Source organism: Helicoverpa armigera, chromosome 1 (genome assembly GCF_030705265.1).
Source record: "Helicoverpa armigera isolate CAAS_96S chromosome 1, ASM3070526v1, whole genome shotgun sequence".
NCBI classification, from domain to species: Eukaryota; Metazoa; Arthropoda; class Insecta; order Lepidoptera; family Noctuidae; genus Helicoverpa; species Helicoverpa armigera.
The window spans coordinates 13,411,916-13,438,319 of record NC_087120.1 but is presented as its reverse complement, the minus strand read 5'-3'; the positions used below and the strand labels follow the sequence as shown (position 1 = coordinate 13,438,319).

At 35.3% G+C, this 26,404-nt stretch overlaps 1 protein-coding gene across 4 annotated transcripts; it reads left to right on the top strand.

Annotated features, from left to right (window-relative positions):
* LOC110374251 (protein cab-1) lies at positions 1-25,798 on the top strand. Of its 4 annotated transcripts, none has more exons than XM_064035793.1 (9): positions 1-335; positions 8,971-9,143; positions 15,499-15,847; positions 16,385-16,538; positions 19,175-19,270; positions 21,252-21,410; positions 21,484-21,639; positions 21,988-22,090; positions 22,687-22,814. In XM_064035793.1, exons 1-9 carry the CDS (start codon positions 272-274, stop codon positions 22,720-22,722), a joined length of 1,290 nt encoding a protein of 429 aa, XP_063891863.1. In that variant the 5' UTR covers positions 1-271; the 3' UTR covers positions 22,723-22,814. The 4 variants fall into 4 exon arrangements, with proteins under 4 accessions (XP_063891863.1, XP_021187566.3, XP_021187563.3 ...); XM_021331888.3 differs by having other exon boundaries at positions 43-335; positions 22,786-25,798; XM_021331891.3 differs by lacking the exon at positions 21,484-21,639 and having other exon boundaries at positions 22,786-25,798.
* Positions 25,799-26,404: the final 606 nt, after the last annotated feature.

The window sequence follows — 26,404 nt, the reverse complement described above, 5'->3', positions numbered from 1 at the left end:
GTTTTCGAAATAGACTCTATTGCAAGCAGCACACGAATTGTAATTGAAAAGGATAACACGAGATAGGGTGCACAGTGTCAAAGTGGGTGGTTCTACAAGGTACTAAGTTGTCGTCGGGAGCGCTCAAGTTGCGGCGTTTTGTTCGTGGTGATAAGAAGTTTTGATGTGGGCGGGGTATCGATCGGCGCCGAGCGAGTGCGCGCCCAGTCCTGCTGGCAGTAAACAGAAAGCACGCTGCCAGCCAGCATTATCAGTAGAGCGCTGACGCGGGATGCACACGGTCATCGCGCTGCTGCTGGCCGCGGCCGCGGCGTGCGCCCTCCCTCGCCCCATGGGTAAGTCATCACTCAATGTCAGCTCCAAATAATCCATTACTACTCCACACAACACATTTATTATTCTACTGCCGCTGATAAGCATTTCCCGTGCCCATCATTGTGATTGCGAATTTTTTAAACATTGTGCTTAGCGGAATAATGACAACAGCATAAGTGTTTAATCAGCAGATGGAATTTAATGCTTTGTAGCTAATGTACTGCAGATAGGTGCTGAAACCGCTCCCAAACACCTGTTACATGTTGCGCTCTTTTGCATTCTCCAAATATTTTTGGTGAATACCTACTTGTTTAAAATCAGTTTGTAGAAATTATGTGGCACATTAGGTACACCTTCATTAGTAAAATAATCATTTAATACAATCAAGTGTTAGATTTATTTAGACAAGAATAAGTTTTTCGCAAACAAAAAAATGACGAGAATTTCTAACTCTGTACAAAATATTGCTTGGTGACTTAAAATTAGAGCTACATCTGAACTGTATTAATTTTTAATTGACGTTGGTGTTACTGTCTCGTGTAGATTTCCGCAAACTTTACGGAACATTAACAGTGCCTAGCTTTATGAATATTTATTAAGCAAATTATAGGAAAGTCATTGAAATCATCTATCTTCCTTTATTTAATAGAATAAAAATACATGCAATGATGTCCGACGGCTATCGACAATCAATGATAAATCATTAGATACATTACACATTTTCAAACACAAAACATCACTTTCAAAATACAGTTAAGAGCTTGCTACACTTATTTTTAATTAATTTTAATTATGATAAGCTATTTAATCGATTTTCATAATAAGTTATTCCCATATGAGTAATAAACAAAGTTACTAGAACAAAAATAAACGCACCTGTGAGTTTGTCATAAAAGAATAAAGTCATTTGTATAATCTAAACTATAATATTTATTATCAAAAAAGTGATTCGAGTGTTCGCTTACCACTTAATTCACTATAGTTAATGATTAAAAAAATACTAAATAAGTCCCGCGTTTACAAAAGTAATATGTATATTATCTCCCTAACTCAATTTCTATCAAATCTGAAACCTCATTCTATAAGCAAATGAAACGTTAATTGTATGACAAAGTTCGCTTCGTAAACTAGCAATATTAATACATTGTTATTTTGTCTATCTCTTTGTGTAATTACAAACATTTGCTTATCCGTTTATCTATGCATTTTCTTTATGTTCTTCCTTTTATTTACAAATAACTTTTTACATAAACTTAATAATTCATATATATACAACTTACAATTAACTCATTAGGTTTTTTAGAGTTTTAATTATATAACATTAAATTATTTTTACAATTTAAATTAAAAACTATTCTAGTAAAAAGCTTAGGTACATATCCTACCTAATCCACATATTTACAAAAAAAAAGGGATCTTATCCGACTATCTTAACGTAACAGCTGAAACGATTCAGATGAATCTACGTTCTTGGGTTGAAATTAAATAAGATTCTGAGATGGGATATCGGCACAAAGTCGACCAATAGTTAGGTCGATAGTTAGTTGATTGTCTATTTTTTTCTAGTTCTTGTTTTATCATTAATATACTTCACTTCATATTTACATCTAAAACCTAAGTTGATAGATAATTTTGCTGTTCATAGGAAAACCTATCAAACTTTTTTGTCTTTCTAATTACATTGTAGACTACCATCCATCTCCATACTGATTTATAAGCCCGATCATCAAACAATCGACCGACTAAAAGTTTGCAATGTATCGCTAAAGGATTATATTTTTTGGCGCGCACGTTAAGTAGAACCTACTCGCGAAGATGTAGCAGAAAGCTACTTAATATTACTAAGTATTAATAAAACCTTTTACGAAATCTTAAAAGCATCTTCGGATAGAGTCTCAATTCTCAAATATAATATAATCGTGCTTCAGCTTTTGAGTGCTTTTATATCAATAAATGTGAGAAAAACTTCTTAATAATTTATGTACCCAGCACAAAACTAGACGTTCCATATAAAACATTTAGCGACGAAACATGTTAAGTAAACTTGATCGCTTCTTCAATTTAAGAGCGAAACTCTTGTCCTTGCACCACTAATTTCTGTCTTCCGTGTGCAAACACTTCAATCTCCGTATGCGTCAAAACCTTCACCTTCACTTTAATTCAAGTGACTTACCTATATCTCGGACGACAGACCCACTTTCCTTCAACCTTTCTACCTACAATGTTTCTAATGTATCCATCTTGAGGTATCATCTATTATTTCCCCCCCTCTTTATATCATACCGTAGTTGTCTCTTAGTTTCTATTCTGTTTAACACTTCCCCGCTTTCATATAATTCTATTCATCCAGCTAATTTCTCGGCATCTCTCTCCAGTATCAGATCTCAAAAGCACTTTTATATCCTGCTTGGTACGCAAATGTACAACGATATGTCCAGATGTGTCCTTATAAAATTATTGAGACATCCCTCAATTTTGTTGTAAATCTTACTTTTTTCTTGTTGTCTCCCATAAACCCATAGTTCATGGGTCGAGAACGTCTTGAATAGCACTAAGTAAAATTGTGTAATTTTGCAAAAACAAACCTTAAAAAAAACATATATTTTTTCCTTGAGTGTGGAAATAAAAATGTGATTAGGAATAAAATTTCAAACTTTAAAAAAATAAAATTAAGCTCATAAATGTCACTGCAATATGAAAAAGTATAAGATTCTATTTCAAATAAAAGTATTTGTTGTCATCAAGAAAAACACTCTGCCGTCGCATCAGTCTCGAGGGAAATACTTTACTTACATATAAAATCGTAACAGTTTTCAATACATTTCCTTTTAAATAAACCAAGAAATATTTTAAAACCTGTTATTGAAGAACCCTTGTATTAACTATATTTATGAAAATGTTTATCTGCTGAAAAAATTACCAATAATCTTCAGTGGTAAAACCTTTAACTTCGATAAGGATCTCAATTTACAAGTACTTAAGTACTTTCATATTTCTGTATCGGTTTTATATTCAGAATTTTAAATAGTTAAAAACATAAGCTTTTACAAAAAACATTTTAATACGTCAATATTTCAAAATGCATTAAGTCATAATTAATTATATACCTAAGTATAATTGTAGGTAAAGTTATAATTGAAAAATGTAGAGGGGTCGTGTCAGAAATAACCTTTCGAAGATCATATAGTTTTGAGCGGACCTAGGCACAAAATGTGACCTAAGTATCCAATGAACAAGCAAATGTCAATCTTCATTTATATGAAACTTAGGAGTTCAACAATCTAACAAACATGTCACCAGAAAGGACATTTGCGTGGGCACTAAACATGTCAGTTGGTAAAAAACTATGAAACATTAATAAATTGAGTAGGTACCTAAGTCAAAAAGAAGTCTTCGAAGAAAGAAAAATCACGACATTAAAAAAGATTAGAAACAAGTATATCTATTCACGAAGTGCTTACGAGAATTTAAAATATTATTTTACCTTTTGTACTTTATATCAATTAATTTGAAACATTGCCGTCGGAACTCAGTTTCAGCTGTCGTAAAATCTATGATCCTAAACACTATTCTTGCCAAATTGACGTCGATTTTATTTTTGAAAGACGCTAACGTTTCTAAAAACATATCCACGTTAAAAGTATTTCTATAATTCAAAAAGAAAAACTATCTCGTATTTCTATTCGTTTGCAAAATGCTTATTATTTGTTTGCAAATCACGTAAAAGTTACAAGATACTCGTTTCTCTTCGCTGGGCAATTTAAGTGTAACTCAATAATCACGTCGTTATTTTTCCAAATGATTGGCGCTACTCGAGAACTTGATGCGAACAGTTTCATCCAACTGCATAAACTGCAGCTCAGCAGTGCGCAAACTTATTACTCTGTTAGGCACAAATGGGAGCACTCCGCTACCGGGATAAATTACCAGTAAATACGATTTGAGTTTACTGAAACGTTTTCAAGTACTTAAGTCGTCGCCTCGCCTTCGCTAAAGCTTGTGGCACATTGTAGCAGCACGGCAGCAGCACGGCGTCGCCTCGAATTAAGACTACGGCTAGCTGCCGGCGCGCCGTCCGCTCGCCGTCGGCGCGCCGTCCGCGCGCCGGCCGCGAGGTGTAAGCTTGCTGTCACCGCAAACTCAATATTATTTTAAGACGATTATGATTGATGTTATGATTGAACACGACGTAATGACGTTGTTTCGCTGCCGGCTCGGAGTCGGCGCGCAATTAGCACGCCGTCGGCGCGCTGTACGCATGAGGACCGCTCGCTTGCAGCACGCGGGCGGCGAGTCGAGTTGTGTGGTAGCGGCAAGCACGCTGACTGCTCGCCGTTGGCTTTTTCATATTGACATTACGAAATATATTATAATATACACGATTTAATGCTCTAAATTGAATGACAACTTAAATGCTGGTGTGGAGCCGTGCTGTTGCGGTGCTGCTGTAATGTGCCACAAGCTTAATTCCGTTACGCGCCACGTCTCTGACCACCTAGATATAAATATTATCTGCACTCAAGTTCATTCAATTAAGGCGTAATTTTGCTCATAATATTGAGTTCAAATATTTGCGCAGCCAGCGAGTTTATTACTTTCGACATCGGCGTATGTACGGGACGGGTGAAACTTTCTTTAGTGACGTCAGTATCCTAGTTTTCTTGTTTACAAGTTGCCCGTCGGGAGCTCATCAAGTACTTCGCTTGGTTTTAATGTCGTCAAGGGTGCAAGTATGAACGCTACAAGCAATAATAAAAGTTCAGAACACTCTGCATGTTAACACGTGTACTATTTGAATACGACCCGTGAATGTAAATTATTGTCGCTCGTAATTTAATCGATGATAACGGGCACGCCCTTCTGCATAACTATTTTGTCCTACAATAGAATTGACAACAGTAGGTGACTCGTATAGAATGAGAGAAGTAATAAGCTCGTAAGTGAAGCTACTTGTTTCTCGTTGAAGAAACACAATTCTAAGAAACGTCTTCATTTCGTAGCCTCGTGTTGCAAGGACGTGGCGTAGAAGGACTCATATTGTACACAATCTGAAGGGTACGGAATAAAATACCTATACGAGTGTTTTTACTTTTTCTTTAGTGACTTACTTACGCTTATTTTAACTTGAAAAGATGAAAGAATCCTTGTGGCAATCACATAAAGACTTAAGTTACATTGACCTAAAAGTTTTGACGATTTAAAAATAGAACATTGACGTTTGACCAGTTAAGTCCGTCCACTGTCGGCTTGTTGCTGAAAATCGAAAATAAAGACTCAATAAGTTCTTACTTAAGTAGGTACTTTTCTCACTTAAGTATCTTCAAATACCAAAAAGTTAAGTAACAAAAATATTTGCGAGTTGAAAACATGATGAATTTTATTTTATTTACAAGTGCTATTAAATTAGTGTCGGAACATAAATAGGTCAATATTTTGAACTAGCACTTAACGTAACTTTTAATTACGTAGTTAATTATTTTCAGCGAACATTTAACTCATTTCAATTTTATCATTTGAATTGCTCTTTTAATGTTAAATAAATATGTTTTATTTGAACTCTCCAATTACTCGGTGTATGTATTTTATTTTCAAACGACATATTTACTCTATATTAATTGTTTATTTAATTCATTAAAGAAAATTGTGCATTTTCAGATTTATAAACGCATATCAAATCAAAAACACTTAAGAACAAAGGCTTCAATTTATCATTTTGCTTTGGGCTTACCAATAAAAAACATATGAAAATCATGTATATGTTGTAGCTAATAATTTGCTGCGTGATGAAACTTTTCTATATATAATCATATCAAACAAAATACTACTTTAATATAACAATAAAACTAAAAACGACATAAATATAACACGAATTTTCATTAATAGCATTAAAATTTCATTTTAACAATTTCATTTTAACAATTTCAAATACATATATAGGTACCGGTGTATGAATAAAAGCTTTCGAAATATTCAAATATTAACAACAAACGATTCCATTATAATTTATCAAAGCTCGCGCTTGAAAATGCTTCACTTTTTCTAAACGAAAGAAGCTTACTTTAGTACTAAGCTCTCTTTGCAAATGGCTAAAATACACTAAGTAAGAGCCGCGAATAGACTGAGCTTTTTACCTGAAAAAATATATTACTACGTTTTTATGAACGCAAGTGTACCTGTATTTTATATATGTAAAAGCATTTTGGAAGCAATTGTAGCTAAACGCACATTGTTATAGTGTGAAAATTCGCAAATTGACTTACAATGTAGTTTGAAACCAAACGCCGCACACTCGCCTCGCTGCAATTTTCGTGGAAATCAACGAAAACAAAATAAATCCCGGCTTACATATTTTCGCCATTAAGCCGGCCAATCCTTTAACGTGTCAATTGTAACCAATTATAAAGTTCATTCGACACGTTAACTAACAGAAAGTTTCCATTCACAGTTATATTTGCAATTCCCGACGATGCACTGAAATGGTTAGATTTTAGTAACTTTCAAGGCCGGCTTAATTAGATTATTATCTAAGTACTCTCGTATTTTACAGCCGTCTGTCGTATGTTTTACAATGTGTCATTTCTGAATAGTGACAGTCTGAATGCAAGTTCTAGGTCAATTATGCAGCTGAAATAATCTGCAAAAGTAAATTAGGGAAGAAGGCAAGGATAGTAGTACATTAGGAACTTATGTAGACAGAACATTATAACATGGTAGGTATCTTATTCTGGAACATAAAGTGTTAAGTACGTACAGGTCAAGCCGTTGTTCAGTTGTGGTTTCGTCCACTTCGAACTGAAGGGCCTGGCACGAGTTTTTGCAATACAATTTCGCTGGCGACAATTTAATATGGAAATTTTAATCAGCTTTGGTCGGATTCGGCACAATTTGCTGAAGTTCTGACACCTACTTTCGTGTTCCCGTTTACTATTCGATTTCAGTACGGTAATGTGGAAATAAATGAGGGAAAAGTTGAAAAAGTTTATTGAAATATATAATTGTGATTTTTACAGGAGAATAATTTACATATCGTGTGTTTACAATAGAGATTAGATCATTCATGAATAATAGACATAGTCCCAGTCGATCCTCTATCTAATCTCCACTGCTAAATCGGCCTTCAAATCGACTTTCAAATTGACCTTATGACCTACAACTTGTTAGATCATTTGACCAGCTCGTTAGTGGCCAATCCCACACTGAGTTTGCAAGTCTAAAGTTTCCAAGAGCTTCGGTCTAATATTTCTCGAATATTCCGTTCAATGTTTAGTTTAAAAATGTATTGGACTAACATTTTGTCGAGCAAGGAAACGAGGGCTGTAGGTCCGACGACTGTTAAAGGTCAGGTGTCACAAGGGTGTCACAAATGCTTTAGGAAATTGAGCGTTGTCTCCAGTTTACCATACGTAAGAAAGAATTACATTAAATTGTTGAAGGTAATATACGGTTATTTATCGTCATTAGTTTGGATAGAAAATAAGTTATATTTTGGCAGAATGACGCAAGTGTATGTATGTATGTGTAATAGACAAACGTAGTGAAAATAAAGTACAAAACTTAAAACGGTGAACCAAAACTAAAAGCTTTTCTACCGTTGAAAGGCTCTTCCCTCGGATAGAATTTGTCACAAAATAGCTGGCAAATTTCGTAGCTCTCGACTATAAAATGTTTGACACAAACTGTTGGTCCGATATAATTATAAAATGGCCCAAATATTTGCTTTGCCAACCTGGAAATAGCAAGAATATTTTAAGCTTTGAAACAACGACGCTTCTAGCAAATTTTTCATGAAACCTATGGACATTTTAGGAATTTACGCTCGCTTTTTCAACAGTTGGTTTTACACGGTTTTCGTTAAGTGCTACTTGAATTATTAAACAAACTAAGCTTGAAATAAAAAAATATATAATTGCGTCAGAGATAGTCTGTACTGTATGCATCTATTGAACTGTCTCTTTTTACAACTCTTCAGTAATAGAGAACCACATTAATCCATGGTGAAATACTTTAGCCATGTACGACTTATACATACCCACAAAGAAATAAATATGAACTTCTTTCGTTTCGAAAGAAGTTTAGGATAAAGTGCAGATTCTTTACAATTAAGTACCCAAAGTAGTAAATTGATTTGACCAAGTAGAAACATTTGAGTCCAATTTAGTACTAAACTTTGGTAATTCTATTTACTTCTACTCCATAAATTCACTTCTCAACTCATTCTCAACAACTACTTTAGTTAGAATATAAGACTTCATTTCTTGGACAGGCACAGAACATGAACAACATTTACTTACGTAGTAACAAACATGCGTCATACCCACTAATTAATATGCACCCGAGCGATTCTGCAGTACAGCGATTGAGCTTCGCTGAGCTGATGTTAATAATAGGTTGTATTACATTTTGTTATATCGTGTACATGACACGAGTATAAATAAATACTCACTTAATACGGCCCAAGTGCATCGACAACATAAACGTCCATTTCTCTCAAAACAATTGACTACTATGAACTTTCACGTTCCATTTTCAAAGTTGACAGTTGTGTAATTTTTTTTTTGGGGAATTCATGACAGTTGTGTAAGAAAAGTGACGTTTATGTTGTCTATGAACATGAACCTATTTTGACAAAGAAGGTTCAATTACAAAGGGTTTTAGGTCCCTCAACTGCACCCGGGCTGTCGCAGCTGAATCGTCATCTCGGCCTCTACCCGAGACCTTTTCGCAGCGACTATATTATGCCTCGGATGCTGATGCCCAATCCTCTGTATGCTTACGAAGACGGTCCTCGTGGAAACCCACCGGATACTGAACATGACTGGCTGAGCAAGGTACGTATGCCATTTTTGTTAACAATATAAACGCTCATTTAAGAAGTTCCTAAAACGTTTGATTCCCAAAATAGTTCCTCTTACACTCAGGTGGATTTTTCTCTCATTTTTCGCGTATAAAACCGAGCAAAAACCTGTAACTATTTGAACGTCATTTTGCACTAAGTGTTGTCAATTAAGGGCTCTAGTGAAAATGCTGTTAGGTTGTATAAAAAGCTTCATAAAAGTTTCATAAAAAATTCAGCTTCTTTGAAGTAAAAATATTGTAGGTTTATCGATCGATTATATTACTATTGTTAGGTAGTGAAGTTTGCTCTAGGTATTCAAACGCTTATAATATTAAGATTTAAATTAATACTGAGTCCTGAAAGAGCTGGCAACATATAAATAAAACGTCCTTACACCACAATGCGGAAGTTTTCGACAGCTGATGACAAAGACCACAAGTGTTGTGATTGGTCACCGTTTATCACTCGACGTAATACCCACACATAGACAAGTTACACGTATAGAATCGAACTGTGACCCCGGCTATGTCACACACACAAACACACACAGTCACACTTCTTTGTTCTTAGGTCATTATTAGTGAACGCACGACACTTGTATCTACTCATTTTATATCATTTGATATAGTGCGTGAAACCTTTTCAATGTATGCTTTACTTTACAGTTACACCATAATGTTTTAAAGGCACGGGTTGGTCATGATAGAAATATTTACTTCATATAGTTAGGTCGATATTTTTTTCAGTTATTAGTAACCTCGTTAAAGATTCAATTTATTTGTAAATTTAGCAAAAAACTATATTCTGTAAATATATTCTAGATATTTCTTTTACCTTCACCAGTTTTTTTATCGTTTACTTTGTATACGTTTTTTAAAGTTTATCGCTATATCGGCCAATACAAAAGTTACGTTAGGCAACCTTTCAACTAACTTTTAGCCAACTATAGGTTCGTTTTCCTTTTAAGTTAATCAGGCAAAGGAACCACCTGATGCTGTTTATTCAAGAGCTTTCAACTTCGCACTCGTGCAGGTGGTTTTGACGAGAAAACTTCAATTTATCTAGTACCTACTCGATTTCCATCTGAAGTTATGTTTATTCACTTTAGTCGGTTATTCGTAGTTTACAAGAGAAAATTGTGGGAAAAATGGCATCTCAAACAATACATATTAATACATTTTTATATTTATATTACTATGTCGGTGTGACTGATACTAATACCTACATATTATATGACGGACGGACAGACATGGCGAAACTATAAGGGTTCCAAGTTTACTAAACCTAAAAAAAGAAATATTAATACCTAATACAATATAAACTAAACAAAGGTTAATTTAATTTTCGTTTTTCTCGTGGTGAAATCTAGTAAAACACATATCTCTACTACGAAATTCGTCACCAATGTCATACGCAGTAACCAAACCACAATGTTGTATTTCAATGTATGTATATTTCTTTACAAAATTATTATGCAAAGCCTCAGTAATTTCACGTAATATTCTGTAACAATACGTACGGTAAGAGTCACGTAGTTTGATACAGGGCTTTGTTCATTATTCTTCTGAGTAAAATGCTATTAGATCTATGCTTTGCTTTCAAGAATTTATTAAAACGGCGACAAGGCTATTGCACGTGGCAGAGGGAAGGGGTGTTATAACTGTCACGGAGAACGGTGATATATGTTTCCAGCCCACCACAAAACTCAATATCAATTTCCACTTTTAGGACAGACATATTAAAATTTACAACAAATAGCTACAAATCTAGATAGCCATCAGTACTACACTGAATTATCCCTTATCTATTGCTGTATGCACTTTAATTTACTGACAAAATTACAGCAATTTAGGCTGTACACTGGCCATTACTGATTCATAAACACGATGTAATCAAACACACTAATGCAGGCAATGCGTTAAATTGACATTGCATGTTCCCACCCCTCACCACTCCCAGGGTGGTACCAGTGTTGTTACTAATTCTATTAATATTATAAAAGCGAAAATGTATATGTATATATCGACGGCGACTCCAGATAAAATTAGGATAAGGACAGGAGGATGAGGACGAATCGACGCCTTAGAGTGAAAATCTCGGTAGATCTTTTTGAGAAAGATACACAGGATATAATGTATTTCACGACGTTACCTTTCTAGAAATGAAAAGCAGACCCCAACATAGTTTGGGAAAAATGCTCGGAGGAGGAAGGACCTTCGTAGAAATGAAAAAAAAAGCAAAAATGCATTTAAGAGGTTTTTACTCTAAGCCGACTCGAATTTGATGAAATATGGCAATGTATTACTTGTATATCAGAATAACATACAGGTTAGTTTTTATCTAGGTGCGGTTGAAACGCTGGCAAAAGAATAAATTGTTCAAACACTCGACACACCACCACAGAACGACCGAACGCATCAGAGCGCGCGTCCATAGATTTTAATATGAAACGTGACCAGAGGTGCGCTCTCGACGACCGTAGAGAATATTATACAATACATGTGAAACCAATCAATAGCAGACTGTTATATAGATATAAAAGAAAGTCGTGTTAGTTAAACATTTTATAACTCAAGAATGGCTGAACCCTTTAAGCTGAAAATTAGAGGGGTGATGGCTTAGACCCGGGAAAAGGACAATGATTTTGTTACCATCTGGCTACGGGAAACAGTCATATCGGAACGTGGGTGAAATTAAGCAGACCACAACATAGTCGAGAAAAGGCTCTAGAAATGTTGAGTATGTAACGGAATTATAAAGATATAACACTTTTTTTTATCATACACAAACATGATTCAAAGGTATAAAAATTGATCGAAATATATTTACATCACATAGGATGCAGTTAAAGAGAATATTTTAGCTTTGAGCTTAAAATGTACGCTGCCGAATAACCTTATTATTTCAATTAAAAGGCGGATGGATGCCATAATTTTGAAATATTTTCAGTAATCTATGAAATGACTGATCAAAAAAGGACGTAAAAATGTTGCCAGCTCTTAAAAAAATCAATAACTTACATTACATATAGGATACAGTAAAAGAGAATAATTAAGCTCTGAGCTTAAAAACGCTGCCGAATAACCTTATTATTTCAATTAAAAAGCTTCTGCATTGCTATAATTTTGAAATATTTTCAGTAATATGTAAAATAACCAGTCAAAAAAGTTACGTAAAAATGTTACCAACTCTTAAAACAGATTCAATAATTTACATTACATGCAGGATACAGTGAAAGAGAATAATTTCGCTTTGAGCTTAAAATTTACTATTGAATTTTTTTACGCTGCCGAATAACCTAATTATCACACTTAAAAAGCAGCTGCACTGCCATAATTTTGAAATATGTTCAGTAATATGCAAAATAACCAGTCAAAAAAGGAAGTAAAAATGTCGCCAGCTCTTAAAACAGATACAATATTGCTGTAATGTTCCGAGATGTATTTGAGAGGCGCTTCGGTACTTAAACTTGATCGTTTATTCGACCAACCTTTTCTTTTGTTTTTAAAGAAACAAGGGAAGTGCTTTCAAACTATAACTCGGAGTTGTAACACTTCGCTTTTCTTTGAAACTGAAATACAATTTATAGGAAATAGGTCGTTCAATTAATATGGACCAGTTTATATTTTTATGGCTTTCTCGCATATACGATATTCGTTAATAATGGTTTAGTTTTCTAAGTAAAGTCTAGGTTACCGTATAACTAAATAATTTTGTTGTACAACTTTATTATAAGATTAGTTCAATAAATTAGTCTGCCAATTAAGATACAATAAAAGATATATTAAGAAAGATCAATATGGCTCGTTCACTACTTCAGTAAAACTATTTCAGTTAGATATGTAGTTATTAAGCAAGAATATCTATGATTTTTTGTCAACACTTTACGTAGTATTTAAAACACATAAATAAATTAATAATTCGACAGAATCCGTCGGATTTGAGTTAATACAATCTGTAAACGAAGTAATTTAAAACAAAAAAAGAGTATTTTGTGACGATAGAGTTCAAAATGATTTGTCCACAGTTTTGGTCCATTTATCATTTACTTAATATATTTTTTGTTTTTCTTACAAAAACAATGATATAAAGGTGTATATTCAATAACTAAAATATTAACCAAATAATAAGCGGCATGTACAAAGCAATTTCATAGATAATGTGTGAGTAATTTTACCGGCGGCGTCGGCGAAAAGTGCTACGTGCTACGTGCTACGAAGACTATTAAATTAATTTCCGTAGCCTCTGCTACGAGACTTTTATAACACGTTCTTTATTTACTTAGAAAAAGGTTTTTAAAATAACATGTGAGCAATTACTCTTTTTAAACGATTTAAAAAAAGATACCTCTTAATTCCACCTTGTTTTGTGTGTAGGTACTTTGTGTACTGAGCTTTTGATATTCGTATTGATAAAAAATACTAACATTGGTTATAATAAATAATTTCTTTATTCGAGTAATCATAACTGAATAATATTAGTAGTACTAAGTTATGACAGCAACTTCAACAGAAACTGAAAAACAAAAAAAGCCTTTTTACGATACATGTAAATTCGTAGTTACTATATTTAATTCGTACGTTCGATTCATCGTCGGTTTTTGTATCTCCGCTAGAAATTGGAAAAAGGTTCCGATCTGAATTTTGATATGAAACGTGTGAATGTGCCATTTTTTGAGTTTGTTCACTGAACGAGATTCAAATATAAAGCAAAAAATGCAACATTTTCTCTACAGGGAACCATCAAATATTCGTAGACACTGCTACGTAAGACCTACAATGCATTGTTCAAAAAAAGCAAGCAAAGCGAAGTTCGTGACAATTTGAAATGGATTACGTGATACGAATATTTCCGTCCCGAGGTGACCTGATAAACCGATTCTTATTCCGTAATATCTGTTGGTTCACATGCATTATCGTCGTAAATGTCTTTGAAAAACAATTACAGTAATATCAGCAGTTAACATAATGCACCGTGGACCATGTATTGTAATAATTCGCTGGAGGCTATGTCCTCGATGTACGTCGCCAAGAATCATTATGTGCACGGACTCTTGAATTACTTACGAACTAAATGATAGAATCTTTAAACGGTATCTTTACTTTCCAAGGCTGATGCTAATTTATTTACTTCACTTATGCTAGTTTGTATGGACAGCCGTGGACAGAAAGTCTGACTCGTGGCTAGATATAGCTATGATTGGCTTTGATTTATTGAACTACTTAAGTTTAAAATGAGCACGGTTTTAAGGACATACGTTTTTTAATCAAAAACAGTTGCAATAAATAAACCTCAAAACATAAAAACGGGGCACGCATTCTGCAAATAGTCGGCTTTTATAAAAAGTAGAAAAGAGTATCTAACATTCATTCAATAACAATTTCCCGATAATAATAGCATAGGTATTTTCCCAGCTAACCACTTCGAAGGCCAATCAAACTCCTCAGATTTGTGGTAACAGATGCCGATTGCAACTATATAAAGTTATACGTAGTTGGAATAACCACAGCTATCCGGAGACTGCAGACGTAACCAATTGCTATATTGAGTGCATCTCATTCAGAGCTAACGTCGACCAACTAATCACTTGGAACCTTGTTCTAGAGTATAGCCATTTCATTACTTCACAACTCATTAGTAAAACAAGTTTTCAGGGCTGGGTTTTGTGGCGTGCGTAGGTAATTTATGTTAGAAAAAAACACGGTAAACAAAGTTGAAACATACGTGGTAATTATTTACTTTCCAACAAAGAAACGACGAGGTCGTAATAAACAAAGATATTATAGTGTAACAACCAACTTTTCTACTTATTAAACTGTCAGATTTGACATTTGCCACCTGTGAAGTTGTCAATCAAGTAGGTCACAAATTAAAGAGTTGGCGTTCTTAGGCCGCTAATAAAAGGCTGTTTGATTACACAAGGTCTCACTAGCATATGTCGTTTTTCTCTAGTATTTCATACGTTCTATAATTTCTTATTTACGACAAAATGGCACCTGAAACCTTCAGCAATCCCTCACGGGTAATAATTTACATTGATGGAAGCCTATCGTACATCGAGAGAAGTTTATTGGTGAACTGTCAAAAACTTTGATATGTTAGTGCCTGCGAAATACACCGGCAGCATGAATTTTATATTTTAATACCTTTCACATTTAAATATCTCCGGTACTTAGGAATTGGTCAGGCCTTCATGCATTTATAACATTTAACATATCGGCTAGGGAAAGATTTACGGTTGTCGAATAACTGAATCAAATATTTTATATACCGTAACCTATTCGGAGCAAATCACATTTTACTTCATTGAGTATAATTAAATGAACCTAACGTTTCATGTCACACAGGAAATCGATCTCATTAGCCAAATGGACGATGATGAGGACTTGAGTCCCTTCGAAGAGGAATTCACTCGTTGGATCGGCCGCGAACCAAATGTTCCGCGTACTTATGGACCAGTTCGGGAGACTCCGTATTTACCTACTAATGCACCAGAAGATGTTCGGCCTATACCACCACCTCGGGAACTAGTCCCACCTGAGACACTGCCAGCCCCAGAGGCATCGGCCCAACACCGTGAAATATCTACCAAACCGCCAACAGTCCCCACGAAAGATGAAGACAAGAAAAAGACATTTGCTCTAACTCCTAAGGATAAAGAATATTACGAGCCCGAAGATAAAATCGTGTCGCAAAGTAAGTAAAACTTGAAACAACTTGAAACGTTTCCAATAGGGAGGTGCAACAATACGGCGACCTTGTATGAGCGGCTGACTGGTTCCGCGATCAAAGAGATGGCGGGAATCTAGCTGCGCTCGATGGCCTCGACGCTTGCAACAACGTAGTACATTTTATCAGCACGGCACCGGCAGTCTCTGCGGCTTTTCCGCCAGACACTCTTATGTCACCTATTACGTTACCCCGCCGGGAAACGGAAGAGACGCCATGTATGCCTATAACATCCGAGCAGCTGACATGCTCGCTTATTAAAATATCAAGCAACATTTTTGCGAAATGTTTTTCATATTTATTTTACTTATGACTTCTTTCCAATTAAAAATTACGAGGTCGTTCGTAGATGTTACATAACTTGTATTACACATTTTTGACAAGTACATTTCACAAGATATGGTGTACAAGGGCGATCTTATCTATCATCATTGATCCCCTTTCGTTCGTTAACGCTAAGTTATTTTATCGGTCGTACGATTGACCAGTGTAATGTTGTTACAGAGGCTAGCGGACCGCACGAGGGCGGTGAATTGAAATCCCACAAAGCGTTAAACCTAATAACATTCCAAGCTCCTCGTCAGATACGACAGAATCCCAATCTTGGTCGAACGAAGAATTTAGTCGCTGAGAACTTGGACAGGCTCAGAGCTGGACTGTAAGTATTCACACTTACATATCCGCATATTTTAATACTTACTATTTAATCAACATTTACTAATTTTGAAGGCTTTTAAGCTAATAACTCATGTGTAAAAAATATACGCGCGCTAGCAGAAAATTTTGCTCCTAATCTCGCTATTATGAAACGTCGCCGCTGAAAATATTTTGATTTAGATATATCATGCAGCTTAAATAATTTAAAAAAAATGATTTGCATTTTTATAGGAATTATTGCTGCAAATACACTTACTCGACATAACTGTAGGTAGAGCAAAACAAAACAATGTACTTATGTTTATTAAGATGATTTTTAAGATTCATTATTTCGGATAGCTTATTTATTGACGTTGATAAGGAATATATTTACTGAGTCTAAACAAACGCTATTCTCAGTATTCTCATGTTATGACGTTTGAAATAAAAGTGTTAAAGAAATTTCTTCTTTGTGGAAACATAGACGAAATAATAACATACGATGTGCCACAATTATGGGTAGCTAAAAACAGTGTTATTAAGGTGGAAAAGCCTTGAAGAAAAACACACGTTGTAACGAACACTTCAGGTCTCCCACGAATGTATTGAAATAAAACTTTGAAAGGAAAATATATCATTTTAAAAAGTCGCTGAAATAAAAACACAATTTGTATCAACGACTTCGTGTGAATAGTTCTTCGAATGAAATATTTTGTGTGTAACGAGGATATTAAATAAATGAAACTTACTTTTAACCCTCAGCTTTCGTAATAGTTTACTTTGGAGTCTTAAGTTTTATTCGGAGTAAAGTAATATGTAGGCGTAAGGTATATAGGAAATAAGTTTTATTTCGTTTAGGAATTTCAAAACGTGTCAATACGTAACTTTTTTAGTTTGACGAAATACGGAAAGAGAGTCTTTTGTCAAATGAAATATTTGAGAAAGAGTTTATATCCGTCCAGCTGAATTCAAATTCGTGAGAGAAGGAATAACATACCCGATTGAATAACCTTCGTAAAATTGATAATGAGCTTCGGTTTTCATCTATTTTCTTCTCCAATATTAGACCAATTTATATTTCATGAACTGAATAATCTAATTTTTTGATCTAATTAGTATATTACTAACTATCTTAATAGGCAATTTTCACGAATTTCAGTGTTCGCAAAGATATGAATCATCAATTCCGAAGTCAATAATTATATTACATCAAATATATCATACAAACCGGGGAGAAACATTCTATGGAGAAAATTCCTATAGGTTTTCCTCGTAAGGTTAGAAAAGTATACAGTAAGGGTATAGATGGTGAAACACGTAATAGCTCTTTGACACAAGCAGCGGGGGGTAAAATACTCTCACTATACTTAGAAGCCAAGGAGGATTAGGTAAGAAGGTTGGCAACTAAATAACGTACAAGTTTACAAAGTGTATTAATATACGCTGTCATCCTCGCTACTGTATAAATAACCAAAAAATACAAAGTGAAATTAAAAATAGCCACTAAGAAAAGGTGACGTTAATAACCTTTCACAACATGATCAAAGGTTATATCTTAATATATTTTATTAAGTAGCGGTTATTGAAGAAAAGGTCTTTGTATAAAAGGTTGGATATAAATACTCCAGCCAGTATTGTCTATTGTCGAATAAAGAGGGTTATTACCCGTCTGCTGAAGTGCATAGAAGTTAATGACCTCCCACTTACAGCAACATAAAGTCCTTCGTCTGGGACATGTAAGGGTGCGTCTACACGGTGCATGTAGCTGGAGCAAGTTGACAAGAACACGAGGGTCGGTATTTTGCTTTGGTACATGCGCGAGTCGTGTAGAGTTGCGAGAGTTGAATGTAAGGATACATCTACACGGTACAATAACATGCGCATTATAAAAACGTGTGGGCCCAGCAACTCGCGCATGTACCAAAGTAAAATACCCAACCGCGTGCTCCTGTCACTTGTCACTTGCGCACGTTAACTTGCTCCAGCTACTTGCACTGTGTAGATGCACCCTTACATTCAACTCGTTTAGATTAAAAAGAGTATAACAATTATGAAGAGGACTTTATTTACGACATATGACGCAAATCTTAGAGCTTCGAGTCGAGTTCGCTACCGATGCTACTGAAACGTTGTGAAAACTTAAGTACATTACTGAAACCTGCGCGACATTTGCAAACGCAAAGTTCTTTTTTTTCAGTTGAAAACGTTTCTACAGCGTAGTTACCATTTCAGCAGAAAAAGAAAGTTACACTATTGTATTTAAACACTGTTTCCTCCACAGCAATTTCAGTATTATTTACTATTTAGTTATACTTATTTCAGAGTTGAATTGTTTGTGTGGTCTGAGTAAGTAGTGTAGACTTAGTGCTACGGTGTGTTACTATACTACTTATATACATTTATACCTATGTATGATGAATTATATACGTATAATATTTATGTACTTACATATGTTTTGAAACAAAGTATTAGTATCATACTCATGGCTGTCCCCAAGATAAATATCTCGATGTGCATCGATGTTATATTGTGATGTGTTCCCAAAACATATAGGACGGTTTTACTAAGTATTAGTAACCGGTAAATAACAATAACAAAACACGTTAAAATAATAATGCCAATTACTTTTACAAGATCGTCAATCTAGCGTTGTTTTAGGGCAAATAAGGACTACCGTATCCCTGTGTCGTTACTGCCAACCAACCTGCGCTGGTTGAGAGTAAATCACCCCACTGACACTGTTCCGGAGGCGAGGTGAAGACCTTACGTATTAAACACTTAGATTCCTTAGCCTCCACTCCTGAAAGTCCTTAGTTGCGCATGGAAATAAAGTTCGTCCTAATTAACACTTTTGTTGAAACCAGCAATCACTTGTGATCGTATATAACAGAGCAAGCAATGAGAGACCACCGAGTGGGAGCACGTGTGTACGTCTTGAAGCACACTCAAACTCATTTATTTTGAATCGCTCATCTGTTCTGAAAACCATCATCGATAAGTATAATATGAAACTAAAACAAAACCGTATACAAAATTTTTAGAAGTGTTTACACTTTTACACAAGCACAGGTCTAGTAATTCCCGTTTTTTTTTGTAAAAGGTACTTTTCCTTTGAGAGTGTACCTGCAATATGTATCATAAGCAGCTTTGTTTGCAGAGCACGGCTCAGTGGCTAAAGCCCGTGGCTATGACAAAGCGGATAATTAATTGTGTACTGAAATCGAATTCTATTGTTTAGCGAATATAAGGTGTGGCGCAGACGACGTACTTTACGTAACGGACTTTTTATTACTTTTACATTTAGACCATAGGCAATTGCGATATGCAGTATCGCATTTTTTTAAATATGCAGTCCGCACTCCTTGGTGAGAGGACGTGATCTGTGTGGTATGACGCTGATACAAGAAACACGAGTGAGGACCGACATTTATGATAATCCTTGACGTGATTGGAATAAAAAATAGTGTATGTTTTTATGAATTGAATTGAATGTTCGCTATGGTACTGATTTGTCTGTACTTGAGTAGGTACATCCATACAAAAGAATACATTGCATTGTACAAAATATTGGAGGAAGTACGTTATGTGCGTTTAGTATGTGAATTGCAAAAAATTGCAAATTTTTTATCTGTCATATTATGGGAGGCAGCTCGATCGCACAAAAGTGCGTCGTCTGAGTCGCACTTTATGTTACAGAAACATGAATAACAAAGACTTTCAAAACGGGCGTTATGAGAACTTGTGACTTGCTGTAAATGTTCGAATTTTACGATAATGTTATGTAAATGAATTTCAACGAATTGGCAAATCGGTGCATCAACTTGAAATCATATTAATTATCGTCATCATTACCATCCGACATTCGTCACATCCAACCATGAGAGCTGTTGTTTTCGTGAACGAGGCTTGCAGAAATAAATAGCGGAAATAATGTTCTGGAATGTATGGATATCGTGTGACAAACTACTCAACCTGAGATGTCTTGCGTTTGATATATTGCATTTCTATAGTACCTACTTACGTATACAACTGAACATAATATTTACTCGGAGAGAAATATGAGAGTACGTTTCACTTGTGAAGTTGAGTGCCTCTCCCGAGGAAAATTGTAAGAGCGACAATTTTATAGACGTCTCCAAGAAGACGTAGAATAAGTTCCTCTCTCGACAACTTGTGCAAACAGACAAACAAATAGACAGCAGCGAACAAACTTATTTGAAGCTCTGCTCACTGCGAACGCATTACGTAACTTTATGTATCAGATTATGCTACGTAACTATATGTATCAGATTATGCCTATGCCTATATCTGATTCTCATAATAATTGTCAGCTAGGCGAATCACTCAGTAAATTATTAAACTCACGTTAGGCATACATTCCACTGCTACTTATGCCCATCAGTTACAGATTTTTAATATTTGCTCAGACGGTCCAATATTATCATAGTATGAGCATGATATTGCCTATAATTCTTATTTCGCTACTCCAAGCCAGCATGTGATCCTATGTATGCTTACATCAGTCACCCAAGCATATGTATATCGAATTCATTTCCAAAATATTGTTACATATGTACCTATTTATTTTATTACTTTTTTAGTTTGTTGTGTTAGAGTAGAGTTTCAGTAGGTAAGTAGTATTGCAACGTGCACCTGTCATGGCTAACGAAGGTGCGAATGTTAGCGGATGCGTGTAGATGGATGAAAATATTTTAAAATGCGTGCTAATGTTCAGTACGCCAGAGAATGCTGACGGAACTGATAAGCCTCGCCACATCCACGTGTTGGAGTCAGCGGCCGACCCCGCCGACTCGATCTATGGGATAGCTCTGATCGCCGCCGTGGGGACGGCTCTCACCATGGCCATCATCGGCTTCGCTTTCGGCTGGTACACGTAAGTGCTCTGTCACTGTCCTCTAAGTGCACACTTAGGCTGCATTTATCACACGTGCCGACATGACCCACAGACTGAGTAAAAAAGCTAAAGCTGCAGCTGACGTGGACTACCCCGCCTACGGAGTGACCGGCCCTAACATAGACACGTCAGGCGACAGGAAACTCGCTCACTCGGCGCACATGTACCACTACCAGCACCAGAAACAACAAATTATAGCTATGGAAAGGTAATTCATAATTGGCAATAAAAGATCGTTCAACAATTTTTCATTGTTTTTTCTAAATCAATTACTTATTGGAAAACGGCAGGGCTCGTTCGCTGGCTCACGTTTCATTACACAAAATAACAAATACGTGGCCGGTAAACGAATTAAACATGGCGCGACTGAACTAAATTGAATAGCTTAGCTTCGGACGTAACCAACTGTTTGCGTTTGAAAAAATAGAGTGCGTTTGCAATGCTTCGGGAAATAAATAAATCTAGGCCGAGTCCGTGGCACCTGAGCTTGGCACTGTATGACAATGCTTGTTGGTATTCCACTGTTGACTTGTGGTAAAGATTGGTGTTTTTCCAGGAACGGCTGTGAGCACCGTAACGGTTCTGTGTCTGACCCGGAGTCTGAGGAGGAGAATGAGGAAGGAGATTATACCGTGTACGAGTGTCCTGGATTCGCTACGGTAGGTCCTGATAACCTACAGTGTCATTTATAATATAGGAACTCAAGTGCAAGACACGGTTGTACTAGGTACGGTTTACGAAGGTTAGGTACATCCTAGGTTGGTTACTCAGGTCTGTTGTCATGTGGAAACCACTTTTAAACCAGTTGGTGAACTTAGAAAACAAATCAAATTGTGTCATAGTAGCCTTTGATCGATAATGAAATGCAAGCCCATTACTCATCAGATTCAAGTCCTGAATGTAATGTTGTTAACATTGAATGCTGCTTGCAATCCCTACATTAGCCCCCGCAAACAAACTAAACAGAATGATGACTGCTTGGGTTATTATTTGCAACTTACATTGATCTGATAACAAGATCAACATGTTTTTATAGGAAATTCATATAATTTAAATAATTCCCAGCCTGTTCCAAGTTACCCAAAAATGCATGAGAGCTTCAACTAACGATATGGAGTTTTAATGCCTTAGGACGTAGACAGTTCGGGTCCAAACAGCGGAACCTCCACACCATGGACTGCCATCTCAGGCTGAGTAGACGTGACGTCATACGAGTAGTTCTTTATTTCAATTAATGCACTTTCTCTCTTTCTAGGAATCTTTGTTTTTCATGCACGAGCATTTTGTGTGAATGAAATATTGATCAACCCAATTCCTTCAACTTTGTACTGAATGTCGGGCTACGTATCCACAGACGGGCGAAATGGAAGTGAAGAACCCTCTGTTCTCCGAGGACCCGACCCCGGCTACACCAGGCAAGTGTGAGATAGTGAAGCCCCAGCCCAAGGACTAGGTCACTCATGCGCACCCATCGCGCACTAGCCTGGCGTCCGACGTTCATTCTGCAATAACTGTCTGACACCCTAGCATTCGACGCCACGGTACCCGCAGGATCACGGCAAACCATACTAGAATATAGATCAATGTATTTAGTGTTTACGCGATTTTAATAGTGCACTTATTTAGTGGGTCATCATCATTAGCCCTTGCCATCTCATACCATGCATTGGGTGCATTTTTACCAGAGCTGGCCAGAAATATTCGACAACTGGTAGGTTTATCGTATTCGTCGTTGACATCTCTAGTAGGCACACAGCTCTGATATCGAAGATCTCAATCAATAATCTCAACATTAAATCTATGACCAAATCATATCGTTGTAAGTTCAGTGATCGATATGCATAGAAACGTCTATCGCTCAATCGTGTGTATGTATCATCAATAATATAAAGAACTTTTGGTCATACTACTAGGGTAACCACGACATAATTGCACAATTAGGATCGCAGACAATTCATTTTCCTGATGTTATTAACACAGCGTAGGTCGTTCATAACAAGTAGCAGTCATAATATATTAAGCCACGAAAACTATAGAACTGCGCACAATGTTTGTTCCACGATTAATAAACAAGATTTTAAATAGAATTCTTAATTCATTATACTACAGTACAGGTTGAAATTTTAATCATTACCCTATATGGAGTACGTAGATGATTTTATCGCTGTTTTAAAATAGATATTGAAACTTATCAACAGTTTGAATTTCACCTCAGTATAATTCCAACGAATTTTGTTTTGAATACAGTTTGTACCTTTATAATTATCCTACAAGGTAAATGTCTAAGTTCCTATGTATCCTATGTATTTCAAAGATATTTATGATTGAAAGGAATCGTTGTATCGCGTTTTCCTTTCACTGAACAACTACCTACTCTGAAAGTTCGTACATCGGGCCTTTGGATTATATTTCGATAACTTCACTGATTTAATCTATATAATATCCCTATATACTAAACAGCTCGGATAAAGCAAGATATGTTGGATACAACTAATGATTTTAATACATTCCCATTTAATCCAGTATTGATTCGGCCTAAATATGAGTAATAAGGTTTTAATACTTGTACAATTTTATTCAAGCTGCTACTGTGAATGTAAATACGGTTTTAGGAAAAATATTCATTTTCTAGTTCATGGTTAGTGCTATGATGCCTACATGAAACATAAAAAAAATATCGTAACCCCTAAAAAGTCATTTAAAACACAGTAATTATGACTGCTTATAACAGCATTTATTTGTTACGCCATGTATAGCTGCGATCGATGCCAAGCCTAACTATTGACGATACAGGAATCAATCGGTATTTACATCATATGATAGGAATTATATAAAACCCTTTGCATTGTAAATAAATTATATTTCCTTAAATCCTATATATATATTTATTGTTTGTTAAAAAATAAAACAAGTTTTCTTGTTTCGTCGTATGGTATTTTAACGTTTAAATTATATACCAATTATTTACCAAAAATATATAAATGTAAAAAGCTAATGAAATTTTAACCTGTGCATTTGTGAACATAATCCGAGTTGCATACCTACATATCTTCTACAATTTACCTTGTACTATTTCCTAGATGTCTAATGTAACAATATGGAATAAGTATTTACTAATAATCACTAAACGAATCATGTATTATATATACATAACGATACAACACAAAAACCTCATCGTAGGAATTCAAACTGTAACCGCTATCGTCATAAGATATTAATAAAAATAATTCCTAGATATCACTTTATTGTCTGTAGTAGAAATCTTACAGATTGGTATTTTCGTATTGTTGTTATATACATATGTATGGGAATGTCCGATAAAGTTGAACATGGTAAGCGCGAGTGGGGCGGTCAACACTCGTCGGGACTGAATAAGGCTCAATCAGAAAATCGCTCACACGTGTTGAATATTTAAGAGGGAACTTGAAATTCTGATGCAGTGTGCGGCGTCGGTTAACCGTGTGTGTTGACATGGTCTACACTCATTAGAGCTGAGGCTGTATGACAATGCACGGAGCAGTCTGCGCCGTGGTACGTCACATACTTAGATAGGAAACAGAATTGCCCCGCTTTATTCTAATTACGTCACAGCTAATTTCTCGTTTATTTCAAAGTGTGTTTTATTTATATTGTGTTAAAATTCGAGAGAGATATATTTTTTCCCATTCTATGGATCTATATATTTGTTAGAATAGTAGAAATATATTAACTTATATAAATGAATATTAATTGAATTGATGTTACCATACTAATCACTCTAGTAGCATGTCAAATATTGTGTATTTATAATGAAATTATAAAGAGCAGGTATGACCTGTTTATGGGAATCTAGTTATTTTTCGAATGTTGTATGTACTATTCTGCTGTCAATTGTAATTGACTGAAAATCTCACCGTGCCATGCACCTAGTCTACAGGAGCAATATGTGAGAGCACATTGTTTTAATAGTTTTAATTGCTGAAGAACAAAACATTGGCTTTCCGTTTGACTATGTATCGAATTCAAAATTTAAACTTGATTTACCAGTTGATTGCTAAAATGTACTGAGTATCGAATTAGGTAGCTATTGCGTCTTAAATTATACTGAAAATTGTTCCCATGAAATATCAAAATTAAAAAAAAATATGTATGATAAGAAAGTATTCACTTGACTTCAGCAACTATGTACGATCACGTAATTAAATGTAGTAGTCATTGTTCACTAATAAATACAACAATAGCAGTTATAAATATTATAATATCTCAATATTATCACGGAATATAAATCAATGTATTTATCTTATATGTATTTCTATTCGTTCTGATTATGTAGTTTTAAATGGATTAATGTGATATATTTAATTACATATTATATGTATACAATGCAAGTGTTGTTATTAATTCCACCTTATAAAAACCATTCCCTGATAACTCTCTAAGCCTAACCACACATGCACACTACTAAACAGTCGGCCGACAGTTGACCCGATGGTTGTCAACTTTTTAAAAGAACTTCTTGATTCCAATCAAAGTTTTCAGTCGGTCTGATACCGGCCAAATACCGATCTTTGTAATGATATGTGTGTTCTACCATTCAATTTAATACTGATTTATGAGTCACACAGTCACACAGAGTTACACAGATTAGAGCTTTCAAACAAACTCTTCAGCTTCAGGCCGCCTTTACACTTGTAAGTTTCAAACACCGTAGCTTACCTGATTAACTAACGATACATTATCTATACTAACAGAATAAAGAGTAAATATATTCTGTTTGCTTGTACCCTTAAGGCTCCAAAACTAGAGAACCGATGTGAAAAAATCATTCACTGTTGCCAGGCTCCTTCTGAGTAACATAAGTTATTATATCCTGATACGAACAGAAGTCCAAACGGGACGGGGGTGAAAAACGGCTATAATGTAAGTATTGATAACAACTTATAAACAAAAAGTAAGGTTTTTAGAAGTCATTAATTATATTTATTATATTTTAG